This window comes from Chelonoidis abingdonii, chromosome 1 (genome assembly GCF_003597395.2).
Source record: "Chelonoidis abingdonii isolate Lonesome George chromosome 1, CheloAbing_2.0, whole genome shotgun sequence".
Taxonomy (NCBI): domain Eukaryota; kingdom Metazoa; phylum Chordata; order Testudines; family Testudinidae; genus Chelonoidis; species Chelonoidis abingdonii.
In genome coordinates, this window is record NC_133769.1 from 119,744,807 (window position 1) to 119,759,548 (window position 14,742).

The 14,742-nt window shown below is 46.7% G+C and overlaps 2 protein-coding genes across 3 annotated transcripts in view; both read right to left on the reverse strand.

The window, feature by feature from the left end:
- LOC116835616 (aldo-keto reductase family 1 member B1) overlaps positions 1–14,742 on the reverse strand; it is a 645,245-nt gene that overhangs the window by 13,737 nt on the left and 616,766 nt on the right. The window lies entirely within an intron of this gene.
- LOC116835742 (aldo-keto reductase family 1 member B7-like) overlaps positions 237–14,742 on the reverse strand; it is a 26,315-nt gene continuing 11,809 nt past the window's right edge. The window contains exons 1-3 of one of the 2 annotated variants that reach the window (XM_075069660.1): positions 11,712–11,856; positions 5,687–5,854; positions 237–1,115 (exon numbers count right to left, since the gene is read on the reverse strand). In XM_075069660.1, coding sequence (XP_074925761.1) covers positions 990–1,115; positions 5,687–5,854; positions 11,712–11,777 — 360 coding nt within the window. In that variant the 5' untranslated portion in view covers positions 11,778–11,856 and the 3' untranslated portion in view covers positions 237–989. Of the gene's footprint in view, positions 1,116–5,686; positions 5,855–11,711; positions 11,857–14,742 lie in introns of those variants that run through there. The other variant, XM_075069656.1, reaches the window with a different exon arrangement.

Here is a 14,742-nt window from a genome sequence, read left to right on the forward strand (position 1 = left end):
CTCATTTCATCTGCTTTGTCCGCCCTAAAAACAATTAAAAGATACTGGAGACTGCATTTGGGAGTTGCACAGAATACCAAGGAGAAGGTATTTTTAATCAGGCTCTAACAGAAAAGAAGAGCCAAGACAAGAGAGTCAAAGTGAGACATCACCTGCTTCAAATATCTCTAATCTGCATATGGGCTTTACAATCAAAGTTGCCACTTCTGAATGCCAGGGATTACAGAACAACAAGGCTCTTATGGTAGATGGTAACTACAAGTCTGTACTGTGCTTAGGGATTCCAAGGGCAGCGGGTGGGTGTGAAAGAAAAAATTAAGAACTTATTTCACCGCCTGCTGCTTAAGTAAGGCCATGTCTACACCCACCGGTAGATCAGCGGGGTTCCATTTAGCAGGTCTAGTGAAGAGCGCTCTCCACCGGAATGAGAGGAGTAAGGTAAGTCAACGGGATATGCAGTGTAGACACCGCAGTAAGTTGACCTAAGTTACGTTGACTCCAGCTACGTTATTCATGTACCTGGAGTAGCGTTACTTAGGTCGACTTACGCCAGTAGCGCAGACAAGGCCTAAGAGTGCTATAAGCAACAAAGAAAAACAGACTTATTGTTAAGAAGCAAGAGATACAGCTGTCTGTCCCATAAAGAGGAAGACAAACCAGTACAGAAGGAATTGGTAATCAAATGGTTAAAGGTATAAACTGCCCTGTCAAATGGGAGACCTGGATTTGATCCAAGATTCATCTCTCCTTGGATCAACAGGGGCAAGGAACGTGGTAGAAGCAGCATGCTCAGCTTCAGGGATGAAACCCTTGTTCGCATACTCATTCAGTAAAGCTGAATAAGCAGCACCAAAAAAAAAGAGCGATGCTGAGATACTCTCAAGGAAGATACCTCCAGGGTAAGAGGGTTGGGGTTGTAACACGATAGCGTATCAGGAGGACAGTGCTTTTCCAGAATCTGTCAGGAAAAAACAAAAAGTATTCAAACACTAAAGTACCTTAAATCCCAAAGGCCAGTGAATGAGATACAGATCCAGGTAATTCAGTTTCAATGCATCAAGAGTTTTCTGGCATGCTCCCTTCACCAGAGATTTCTCATGGAATGTGGACCACAGCTACAAAAGAAAAAGCAAACAAAGCAGTGACCTCACAAGCAAATGTTCTTACAAAGCTCTCCCAAACAGGACCAAGGGTACGTCTTCACTACTGGCCATATCGGTGGGTAGCAATCGATTTCTCGGGGATCAATATATCGTCTCTCATCTAGACGCGATATATCGATCCCCGAACGCACTCCTGTCGAATCCGGAACTCCACCAACGCGAATGGCGGTAGCGGAGTCGACAGGGGGAGCCACGGACATCGATCCCACGCCATGAGAACGGTAGGTAACTCAATCTAAGATATATGCAACTTCAGCTATGTGAATGTTATCTTAGATCGATCCCCCCACCCAGTGTAGACCAGCCCTTAGTCATCTCACACCTACAAGAAGCAGGTTTGGGAATATTACCACCCCCATTTACAGGCTCAATCTGTGAGCAGAGACAGAGGGAAAGTTTCTTGATGCTAGTATTTTCAGTAGCAGTTTACTTGACAAAATTGGGTTCTGACAGATTAAGATGGTAAAAAACATTCCACCAGTTAAGGCACCAACAAAGCCACTTATTGCAAGACGCAGTATTGGGAAAGAGAAAACTAAGCACTACAGGGTAATGAAGCTCTCCAGCCATCTATATCCAGAAGCAGGGAGATGGGAAAAAACCCCTGCATGAGTTTGGCTAGCCTTCTGATTGATCATCTAATTTAAGAGCCTAGATAAAGAATGGTTTCAAACAAACAATGCAAAAAAATTATTTGGGCCCCCATGTTTTTCAATTGTCACATGGATCTGGATTAAAAAGAGTACTTAGGCACCTTAGTCACATCTTAGGCTCCACTGGTAACCAGGAAACTCCTGCCAAACCCAGCAGGCACCTAAACTCAATTGGCACCTACATTCTCAGGGTAAAAGTGCCTGAAGTGTCTAAGTTTCTGCCTCTGCGCATGCTCACTGCTGCCCCCCCACGCTGCATCTGGATGCCTAAGTCCCAGAGCAATGCACAAGCCAGGGGAAGATAGCAGTTTGTCTGCCGAAGTCACATGTGGGACCTAATCCGGCAGGCATGTTCAGAGGCCCACTACCAGACCAGGTATAATTCAAAGTCTCACTAAGGGGCCCTCACCTGGCATGTGGAGGACCCAGGTTCAATTCTCCCTTCAGGCAGAGGGGAAGAAAGGATTTGAAGAGGTGTCTTACCTTTCAGGAGAGTGCTCTAACCACTGAGCTTCGGGATATTCTGGTGTGGGTCTCCAATCCCTAAGGAAGCTACTCCACTCCAGACAAATGATAGGCGATCACTCGTTACCAAGTACGATCATCTTCCATGGGAGCTATGGGTCCTCAGGTGGCTAATAAGACCAATCCTTGAACCACAAGTTCTATAACACTGAGGGCAGATGTTTGCAGGCTCAGCAGGAAGCCGCTGGACCATGACTGGAGACCAGTCTCTTCTTCCTCCAGCACCTCTTGTCCTCTTCAGCTTGTCAGCGAGCAAGTTCAAAATGCAGGTGACCATCACGTAGGACTTCACTCCATATTAAGCGACCCTGGGAAAGTGTCTCTCAAGCGTCAATGTCAATATTACACTTTAAGGTTGTCCTTCAGCAAGTCCTTATAACGCTTCCATTGTCCAACCACATTATAGTGCCCTTCTTTCAGCTGAGAGAATAGGTCCTGTTTTGGGAGGCAATTGTCTGGCATCCGGACAATGTAATCAGTCCAGCGGAATTGCTGATGGATGATCATTGCCTCGATACTCATAGTCTTTGCCTCTTCCAGAACGCTAATATTGGTGAGCATGTCTTCCCATTTGATCTTCAGAATCCTACCAAGGCAGCATTGATGGTGCCTCTCAAGGACTTTCTAGTGTTGTCTATAGGTTGTCCAAGTTTTGGACCCATACAGCAGTGTTGGGAGAATGGCTCGATAAACAAGAAGCTTGGTGTCTGTTCGAATGTCATGATCTTCAAAAACCCTGTGCTGTAAATGAGAAAAAGGTGCATTGGCACAGTTTAGGCAATTTTCAATTTCTGCATCAATATCTGCCTTTCATGAAAGAGGACTTCCAAGGCAGTGGAAATGATCAACAGTCTCCAGTACCGCTCCATTGATTTTGATAGATGGGGCATGTAATACCTCATCTGGAGAGGGCTGATTGAGCACTTTAGTCTTCTTGATATTAAGAGTGAAACCATGTCATGCTTAAGCATTGGCAGACACATTCAAGATAGTTTGAAGATCTTTCTCAGAGTGGGCAAAGACTGCATTGTCATCAGCATATTGAACAGCTTTCCACCCACTCTGTAAATGATTTCAATGCAAGCTGTAAACTTCCAGCAATTAGGTAAAGAATGATGGCAACAATAACTGCAAACATGGCTGGAGCGATGACACAGTCTGGTCTGATTCCTGTATCTACTTTGAAAGGTTCATTCTGGGAGCGACCGCTGCTCAGAACAGTCACTTTCATGTTAGCATGAAGCAATTTTAGGACATTGATGTATTTATCAGGACAGCCAGTCTTAGAAAGTACAGTCCAGAGGGCATGCTATTCACTGAATCAAAGGCTTTAGTTAGATCAATAAAAGCCATGTACAGTGGTTGGTTTTGTGCCCGACTCTTTTCTTGCAGCTGCCATGCTGTGAAGATCATATCCACAGTTCTATGACATGGTCAGAAACCACTCTGTGACTCCGATAAAATTTCTTCTTACAGGGGCAGAAGGTGGGTTGCAAGGACCTGCACCAGAACTTTTCCTGCAATGGCTAGGAGGGAGATACCACGATAATTTCCACAAACCATTTTATCTCCTTTCTTGAAGGCCATTAGGGCACCCAGTGAAATGAGGTATCTCCTTAGAGATTTTAAGGATAAGCAGGTAAAGCTGCCAAATTAGCTCTGGTCCATCATCTTTAAAGATTTCAGTGGGGATCCCATCTAGACCTTCTGCATTCTTGTTCTTCATCTGCTTGGTGCCATTGTGTTCCTCATACAAATTGGGAGGGTCTCCGAGCTCATCCCTAAATGGTCGCTGAGGGATTTGCTCAAGGACTCCATCTGCGACCACAGAATTACGGTTGAGATCTTCAAAATGTTCTTTCTAGTGAGAACTGATGGCTTCCGTGTCCTTCAAAAGTGTGATTCTGTCCTTAGAGCGAAGGGGATTCATACCATGGCAAGTGAGCCCACACGTAGCCTTGGTAACACTAAAGAAACCAGACGTATTGTGCATATCTGCGAGATGCTGAGTTCTTGTGCTTTCTCAGTCCACCATTTGTTCTTGAGCTCTCCACTTTTACATTGGACTTTTGCCCTCGCCATGACATGAGCTTCTCTCTTTATATTACAATTTATGTCCAGATAAATAACGGAAAAGCAATTGGAGTAGAACGACTGGATGCTGCGTCTCCCAAGTGGGCATCCTAATGACCATGCTACGGAGTCACTCTTATGTGCACACAAAAAAGTCCCATAGTTCAAAGGTTAGCCCACCCTCCTGAGAGGTGGGAGAGCCCTCTTTGAATCCTCTCTTATCCTCTGCCTGTGGGGGAGAATTGAACCCACTGGACTAGCCATCATACAGTGGATAGCATCACTACTTTGTGCGGTGTTAGGCACCCACCTGATTCATTCTCACAAGAAGCAGTTTACCTGCCTAAGGTGCTTGACATCAAGAGAGCAGTTCCTATTTTTCAATCACTGGCAGAGACTGGTGCCTATTTCAGAGAGGGGTGGGGCTTAGCAGACATCTCTCAAACAACATCTCCTCTTGGTTAGGTTAAATGGCTGTGCACCTAGCAGGCTGGCTTTTGTGAATCACATTCTTAGCTGCCCCATCTTTCCCCATTCATTGTACAGGAGCCCAGGCACTTCACTCAGGCTTTGTGAATTGCAGTATGCTCCTGTGATTTTCTAGGTGCCCAAAAGTTAAGTGTTGCAATAATGAAATACCTTTCTGAATATAGGCCACAGTCTCAGCAAGCCACAACCTGGTCCTCCTTCCAGCAGCAGAAATGGAAAGAGACAAATGGTAGCTTGCTGCACTGGCCCCACTCTGGAAGTTGCACTGGAAGTGGGGTGTGGGGGTAAGGGATCTTGTAGCCCTTAACACCCACCCATGATTCGGGGACTTCAGTAACTCAGCAAGAGGTTAGGAATCTATTACAGGAGTGACTGGGTGAAGTTCTAGTCTGATCTCCTGCATATTGCAGGCCACAGATGATCATGATGGTCCCTTCTAGGTCCTAGGTCCAGCTCTAGGTTCTAAATTATAAGCTCAGCATGCCAGGCAAAAACAGTGGTCCCTTCCTCAATCATTGGAAGGGCACAGTATTCTCACTTCCATTGCTGGTGTGTTCACTAGAGCAGAGCCACTCCAAACAGGAGAGGATCCAAGATGTCTTTTATTCTCCCTGTGCATGCCCTTTATACCCATCCCACATGAACATGTGAATCAGGAAACAACTCAGGGGTGAAATGTACCACATCTTGAATTGCTTTATAACCACAGAGTCAGATTTTCCTCCAATACTCAGAGTTCACTGAGTCGGACCCATGACCTTGATCTTCCTGCCAGAGCCATACCTTACTGACGACAAAGAGGTCCTCTCGTTTCACAACCCCTTCTTTGATTTTCTGCTGGATCGCATCCCCTACTTCATTCTCATTCTGGTACACGTAGGCACAGTCAAAGTGGCGGTATCCAATGTCAATGGCAGCCCTCACTGCATCCTTTACTTTTCCTGGTGGAGACTAATCAAAATAACAAATTAAAAAACCACAGATACTCTAAAATATCCCATTTCCCAGGTGGCTAGAGGCTCAGAAACCCCAATAAAGTTTTTCTTCTATGGTGTTCACCTCCCAGGCATCTGGGCACCTTGCAATCATAAGTAAAAATTTCCCTCTTTGGTTGTCTAGTAATTGTTATTGTCTGACTTAATGACAGCATCCAACAATGCATCTAGCAATCCATCTGTTATACCAATAAAAACTAGCAGGATCTTATTAAAAGGGACAAGACTTTTGTCACGTTTATTGTAAATACCATAATAAAATAAGAGATAACAGCAAACAACATTGTTTGGCTACTTATTTCTATGATTACATATATATATATTCATTTACACAATCAATCATTTATACCACTTCTGTATAGATATTATAGTTACCAGCCTAAAGTTGCTTGTGACAGAATACTGGCCAGGTACCCTGTATACAAGAGTGGAGCCGAGTCCGGGTCAGGTGCACTGATGCTCCTGGAGGCTGGCAGCAGAACATGACTCAAGTCGTCGTCTTTCACAAGTTCAGTTTGTATAGGATTTTTGCCATATGTTAGTTCATGGAGTTGTCTTCATTCTGTGTTGCCAGTATCAATAGTGCAGGTGGCTGGTCCAATATCTGTCTCAGAGTTTGTCTAGGTGCTTGGGGGTGGATTCCAGTTCGCCCTATCCTGGGGTCCGGCTCATGTCTGGTTGATTCTCCACTTGACAACCTTTTTAGCCTACATGAAATTTTCAGGTTAGGCTCATTCCCTACCATGTCATTATTACTTCTAACTAGCAATTACTTTAACATACATTTTCTAATCTATTTACTGTTTTTGCCTTCTGCGGTCGTTACTTAATTTAGGAGAGACTCTTTGTCTGTTATCATTTAATTTAACACAGTAGAATGAAAAGACTTAGAGAGGGTGTTGGTGTACGGTCTCCTAGTACTCTAACAGCGACTGCATTTTGGCTCACAGCGCGGGCGGTTACACAAGCACATACAGTTCAGCGATACGGATAGAGTGTTCACTAGAGGAAGGGCACTTAAGTAATTTTAACCTCTTTAACAAGTTTTATACAGAGTACTTCTGTGGAGCAGGCTTCACACAGAACAGCTGGTATGGCTTGCAGGTATTGAGGAGGCTAAATCTGGGGCATCCCATTTAGTTCTAAATTAAACCTCTTTAGTGTTAAAATTAATTAACATATATCATTTTTCTAACAATAAATTCATTTTTAAAAATCAAAATAATCTTTTCATATAAATCCAATTTACGCTCTTATATTAACCTTTCTTTAGTATCCCTTACACTATCGGTGACATCTGTACTAGGGAGTCGTTTAATGGGGCAAAAAACAAAAGGCTGCCTTGGTTCCTCTGCACGACCCATTTATCCCTAACCTCTTGCGTGTAGTGCATGTCAGAGGAGCTATTCTGTGTCGGAGGAGGCTTCTTTGGCACACCCGTCAAGTGTTGACTAGAAGAGAGGTATCCAGCTGGAGAACTGTTGTCAATGGCTATATTCCCCACTCTGTGCCACTTTGAGGGCAGCAGTGAGGACCTTTGCAAGGATTCTAAAAATAAATATGAGCCATCCAGGCTTGTATCTAGACTCCCAAGGTACAGCATTCTGACCTGGGATGGGTAGGGATGCGTGTCCGTCATCACAAGTTGCAAAACCCCTTTTGGAACAAGGAATGGCGCACTTGGAATGTCTTCCACTGCGACTTCACCCTTTCACCCCCAGGGAGAGCTTAGAAAACAAGGAAGTCAGCTGTTGCCACCCGCTAATTCAGACAAATGCAGCAAAACTCTGCAGGGACACAAAATTTCAGTCCTGTTTCTTGCCAATGTAAATCTTATTTAGAACAAAAGAAAATACATCGAACTTAGCTTTTTGCTAGTTTTAAAAAACACAATTACAAGATTTAACGCTCAAGATAGTTCTTGAGGGTCCAGGCTTAGAAGGTTACAGCAACCACAAAGCACCGGGGTTAGCACAGGAGGAACCCACACAGCATAAAGAAATTAACGAGCTAATCGCATCTTCCTCGACATTCCCGGATCTACTATACATAATCTGGTTTTAAATGATTAGTTTATGATGTATCGATACTGCATGATTTTTCATACCTGGCTCAAGCTTTTTTACAGTTATAGTTCCAGCCACATGTCTCTGCTCTGTCCTCCTCTCTCCAGAGAGAGCCAGGAAAGGGAAAGAAATTTTCCACCCCCGAATTAAGTTTAAACAAATTGTCTACCCCTCCCACATCCATTGTGCTCTTTTGGCCAACTGTCCCTTTTACCTATAGTCCTCTTTTCCTTCCTCTGTTAGAAGGTTTAGAAACAGCTACTAACTGCGGATTTATAGCTAATGGTGGCTGTCCATAAAAGGAGCTTCTCCCCCCCACCCCCATCTTCATTTTCTCTACATTACAGAAGAAGCATCCCATCCGAGCCTATGAAAGGCAGTGTGGTGCATTGGGAAAGGCAAGGGACAGAGTCAGATGACCTAAGTTCTGTATGATGTGGGGCAGATGACTTGACCTCTCTGTCCCTCAGTTTCCTCATCTGTAAAGTGAGGATACTAATAACCACCTTCTTTGTAAAAGTTATTCAGCTCGACGGACAAGAAGCGCTATAGAAAAGCTATGTATTAATGATCACACAGGGAAGCATCCCACAAGAGCGGAGGCTGGGGAGATGCAGAAGCTTCCCGGTCACTAAAAAAGGGCAATCACCACTCTGAAAAGAGAATAGGTAGCCAGAAATAATATGGCAGATACACAGAGTGCTGAGGGGAGGAAGATTTCAAATGTTACATAAAGCATGGTCAAAAGAAAAGAGGGCTTTTACAGCAAGGATTCTTAGAGCTAGCCTCCGCACCTCAGAATGCACTCATCTCACAGTACAGCAGGGGAGTCGCTAAAGTATCAATGACCAGTCCTACTGTCTTGAACTCCTGCACTTTGGGCATGCGGGTGAGATTGGTCTTTTCAGGGGAAGCATTAAGCATTTTCCTGCCAACCATGGGAAGCGATCCTATGACAGATGAACTGCTGCAAACCAGGAAGTTGCCACAGTACCAGAGCTGCAGCTTTGTCTCTCAGGGCACATGACTAGATAAGATGTAGACCAGTCCACTGACATCTATGAACCAATATTAGATTTCAGAGTCTGCAGTGTGTATTAGACAAAAAAATTATAAGGAGAACATTTAACATTTTGCTCAAGCAAAAAAAGAAAAAAAAAATCAGATAGTGCCTGCATTTTCAGGTATTGCATACATCCAGCTGTTGCTGCTGATTGCTATTTGATTTTGTTCCAATTCTGCTGGTCAAAAGTTGGTTCAAATACCAAGTTTGCCTAAAACACTGGCTTGCTGCTCTCAAAAGGTAAAAATAAGCAGACACTGGATTTCAGGTTTTGCTATGGTATATCCTGCCACCCAGCACTTGGGGCCTGCATAAGGTAAACGCTCTCTGAAGGAGCAGTATGTGATCCTTGGCCTGTAAGAGGCCAGTGGGGAGAAAAAGACGTTAAGGAAATTATTTATATGAACACACAGTGCATAGGCACTGACTTCTGCTCCCACCGGTGGGTGCTGAACCCCCCCCTCTGCCCCTGCCCTTTCCACTCCTTCCCCAAAGTCCCTGCCCCAACTCCACCTCTCCCTGCCCCTATTCTGATTCCTTCTCCAAATCCCTGCCCCAGCCCCGCCTCTTCCGAGCATGCCATGTTCCCGTTCTTCCCCCTCCCTCCCAGTTTGGGGGTAGCAGGGCAGGAAGTTGGGAGGTAGGCAGAGAAGTGGGGACACGGCACACCCGGGGAGGAAGGTGGGGTGGTGGGGGGGAGGGAAGCCTGGCAGCTCATGGGTGCAGAGCACCCACTAATTTTTCCCTGTAGGTGCTCCAGCCCCAGAGCACCCATGGGGTCTGCACCCATGACTCAGTAGCCACTATAACATATTGTTCAGCAAGTCACCTATTCTATTCCACTGTAGCATGCTGTTTGAAATAGCATTTTACAGGATCGTATGAGACACTGTCAGCTTTGTGGGACCATATAATGCTGAGATCTGACATAAGACATACTTACAAAGGCATCGACTTTGAAGTTGCAAGTCAGGTTGGAGTTTGGGCTCTGAACCTCCCCTTCCTAGGCATCAGAGCCCAGACTCTAGCCTGAGTTGCATCTTCAAAGCATTAGCCCTGCTTCCCCATATCAGTCAACCCAGGCTGGCAGGCTCATTCCTGCAGGCTATGTAGACACACCTTACTTTACAGATGCCAAACAGATTACAATTTGGGATCACCACCCTGCATTAACTTAGTATTGGAACCAGCAAATCAAGCAATGGATAGCAAAACCATTGCACAAAGGTTGACATAGAGAAGTGCTTTTAAAAATGTACAAATAGCTCTGTTTACCTATAAATCGGTTTCGAACATATGATGTCACAGACAGAGCATGAGTAAGTTTAATGACATTTTAACAAGATCCACTGTCACAAATTTGCCATATCTCTAATAACTGCAATACTGCTTTGCACTTCAGTAGGACTTTCTAAGAGAGGATGCTCTTTACGAATATTAATCCTCTCAACACCCTTGTAAAATAGGTCAGTAATATCCCTGTTTTACAGACAAAAAAGCAAGGCATGAATATTTTCCTCAAAGTCACATACAAGTCTGAAGTCAGAATTAGGAACAGAACCCAGAAATCTAAACTCCTGGCTGCATTAACTAAAATTATAATTCTTTCAGTCCCCTTCCCCCCACCCCCCCGCCACCACTGTATGTGTTGCTAGTTAGGAATCACCAATCACATGCTGTACAGTAGGAGAAACAGAAAGTCCCTTCCCTGAGCTTTCTAGAAACTACCCTTGTATGTTATTTCACTATTAAAGTGATACAGACAAACTTCATGAGACTGAATGTGATATTCTTTTAAAACACAAGTAATAAAAAAATCTAAGGCCAACAGAAAACTTTGTAAAGAAAAGGCTAAAAAAAACACTCAGCTGTTTTGAAACAAAAAGGGTTCTCTTGCAGTGTCTGAAACCCAAACACTGCAGAAGGGCCTAAAAGTGAAACTGACTCTTTTGGTTTTTAATCCAACCAGAGAGAAGTAGTAAACGGAAACGTGGGCAGTGACAAGGAAAATGCACTTTTAAAATGCAATTTTTTAAACAGAGGAAGTTAACTATAAGAGAGGCAAAGAAATTAGGCCAGAATACACTATTTTTAAATTGACAGTGCCTCTTTAAATAGGCCAATTTCCTAGTCAAATTTTGGAGCGCAAGAAGCCCCTCCCCCCGAAAATACGCATAAATTACACCCGACGTTTCATGTGCCCAACAACTTTTAATAGCTACTCTCAGACGCAGCAAAGGCTGGGTATGGAAGCATGACACACAGCAACAGTGTTACATAAGGGCCAACAGCGATTCCAGGGGTGAGCACACTGAGCGCATACAGATAGCCAGGGCCATCCTTAGCCATAGGCAGAATAGGCAGCCGCGTAGGGTACCACTCTGCCTGGGGGCACCACTGTGCGGGGAGCCCAGACAGACGGGAAGCAGTGGAGCATGTAAGAGCAGGGCTGCTGGCCCGGTGCTCAGGAAGAGCCGGGGGCGGCCAGAGCTGCCTGCCCTGTAACAAGAAGCCAAGCCGAGGCCAGCAGTTTTGCCACACACTTTGCAAGGGGAGGACCAGATACAAACAGATCAGCAGTTCTAGGGGCAGCGATGAGGAACGGATGCAGTGTGCACCCGAGCGCAGGCGCCAGTGGCCGCTCGGTACCATGTCCTAGATCCCACCTGCTGCAATTACGGTACCTTCCAGCGTGCCAAGCCCAGGATGGGCATCTTTGCCTTAGTGTTCAGCTCCACGTAGGTCCCCATGACTCCTGCTCTTCAGCCCTCCCTGGATCGCGGCCTGGAGAGAAAAACAGCAGCAGCCACCCTCTTTATAGAGACTGGCCCCGCCCCAGCAGCTGGTCTCTGAGTAGCGGCTGCGGTGGGCGGGAGAGCAGAGTTTGTGAAGGGCTCCGGGCGGGGAACGCGATGCAGAGCAGCAGCCGAGCCTACCTCCTTTGAACTGTGCACGGCTGAGTGCACGATGGCCCGGGGAGGCTGCGGCTATGCGTTTCCTGTAGCATTAGCTGCAGGTGCTGCACAGACCTTGCCTAAGTTGCCTGCAGCCTCCCCACTGTTGCACGGGCCAGCTCTCCTATTGGAATTTTCTGCAAAGAGTGACACAGAGGAGCTTGCAGATTCCTTCCTCCTCCAGTTTACCCAAACCTCAAGGGCAGCCAGTGCGGTCTATTTTCTGCTGAGGACAGAGCTTTCAGGGACCACCAAAGGCCAGACAGTGTGTGACTCCAGTTTCCTGGTTCTGGAGGGCAAAGAGAGAAGTGTGTGTAGCCACCTACAAAAAGGTTGGTGGGATCAGAAGTGAGCATGCTCCAATCCCAGCAGCAACATTGAGGGCAGGCAGCATCAACGTGGGGGGTGGATCTCTGTCCCACTAGCCTTATACAGATAAAATACAAATGAAGTGGAGACTGGAATGCGATGCATCATTCATATTCTCCACTAGGGGATGGAGGGAGAGAGATCTGTTCCTGGCTAGCTAACCTCGCCTTATCTCCCATTCATTTTTCTCCTGAGACCTACATTTTCAGAAGGCCCCTCTCTTTTTAGGAAACTCAATTTTGGGGGACCCAGTTGTAGGAATCTCAGACTCTCAAATTAAGAGCCCCAAAATAGGAGGCATTTTTGAAAATTTGAGTTTGGTAGAGGCAGTGGCTAGCCTGCTGCTCCTTCATTCGCTATTTTTTGTGCTGTCCAGTTTTGCAATTGCAATGAAATGTAGCTGGTGTTTCTGAAATTAAATTGCTCTGGATTGATTTTATCTTTTAAAAAATTTGTAACAATCCATTACACCTAGAGATCCTTATTTGTCACTATGCTGCACAGCTTGGTCAGTCAGAACTTCAAGGCAACAGCTGCAAGATGAGGTGATCAGGCCACTAATATTTTCTGGGGCAGTGTGATCAGGTCATTGCCCAGGATGATTGAACCCACCAGTCCAAGTCAGGTGTTATATAGAGAATTTATGTATAAAAATGCTGGAGCAACGGAGCGCTAACACTACCAGATAGGTACACATAACACCTGGTAAGTATCTGCAGTGTATGAATTAAGGCATTAGGACCTGAACTGGAATGGGGTCTACATACGCCATAAGTAAAATCCTCTGGCACTGAGCACTACAGCAGCACCACGCTGCTTAGGTCATCTAAGACACTACCTCAATGACAAAAATAGGCAGGATTCTCGAGTTCTATTGTGACAGGTCGAGATGTCAGAGTGTCGCACTAATATTTTCTGCGGCAGGTGATATGGGTCGATCATTGATTGCAGGGAGTGTGGCATGTCGCACCCGAGCGCACATTGCATAACTACACTGGGATCCATAGTTCTAGGGATCAAGAGCTGGGAAGAGTAGAATAAACACTTTCCAGTGCAGCTCACACAAACCTGTTTTGTACAGGATCCCCCCGCACCTGACAAGCAGCCTGACACAATTTGTCCCTTTCTTTTCATCTTTCCTCATTACCACAGCCCTAATGTGACTCTTTCATAGTAGCTAGTACAGTTGACTAAGGAAAGTATGCAGGGGTGGCAGGTTTGTATAATTTTTGGTGGTGTCCAGAACGGGTCCAGGTCCCCCACTCCCCACACTTGCCTAAGGCACTGGGAGGGGAGTTGGGTGCGGGAGGGGTGTGGACTCTTGGAGGGAGTTTGGTTGCTGGGTGCAGGCTCTGGGCTGTGGTGTGGGGGTGCAGGCTCTGGCAGGGAGTTCGGGTGCAGGAGGGGGTTTGGGCTCTAGAAGGGAGTTTGAGTGTGGGAGGGGTGAGGGATTGGGCTCTGGGAGGGAGTTTGGGTGTGGGGTGTGAGCTCTGGGCTGGGGCTTGTGGTGCAGATGATGGTGCAGGGTTTGGGGTCTAGGTAGGAGTTTGGGTGTGAGATTGTGGGATCTGGCATGGGACGGGGTTGGGTTGAGGAGAGGGTGAGGGGTGTGGCGCTTACCTTGGACAGCTCCCAAAAGTGACCCATATACCCCTCTGGCAGTGGCTCCTAGGCGGGGAGGCTGGGGGATCTCCACGTCACTGCCTGCAAGCATTGCCCCAACAGCTCCCATTGGACAAAGGGAACTGTGGAGTTGGTGCTCAGAATGGGGGCAGCATGAGGAGACCACCCTCGTCCCCGGGGCTGCAGGGATGTTCTGGCCACTTCCGGGAGTGGCGTGGAGCAAGGGCGGTCAGGAAGCTGCCTTAGCCCCACTGTGCTGCTGCTGGTGGTGGCGGTGGCCCCCGGGCAGGGCCGTCCTTAGCCATAGGCAGAATAGGCAGCCGCGTAGGGTACCAATCTGCCTGGGGCACCGCTCTGCCGGGAGCCCAGACAGACGGGAAGCAGTGGAGCATGTAAAAGCAGGGCTGCTGGGTCCTAGAGAGAGAAGAATTCTGCACAGTCAGAGGGAGGGGATTCGCTGCTGGGGTCTCTGGGAAGGGGAGGGGCTGGGGTTGGGGAAGGAGCTCACCTGTGAGTGTGATTCTCTCCCCCCGGCTGAGGTGAGGTGAGGCAGGCTCTGTGGCTCTGGAACCAGTATCCTTTGTTGTCCCCCATAACATCCATTTTTCTCCCCCCCTGCCCCACGGAGCACCTCCTCCTTTCTCCCTCCCCCCCAGGAGCATCCCTCTCTCTCTCCTCCCTCCCCTCCGTCAGGGCTGGGTTGGGTGAGGTGCTGGGGGATAGGTGGGGGGAGGAGGCTGGCTGCCTGCTGAGGAATGAAAGTGAAAGT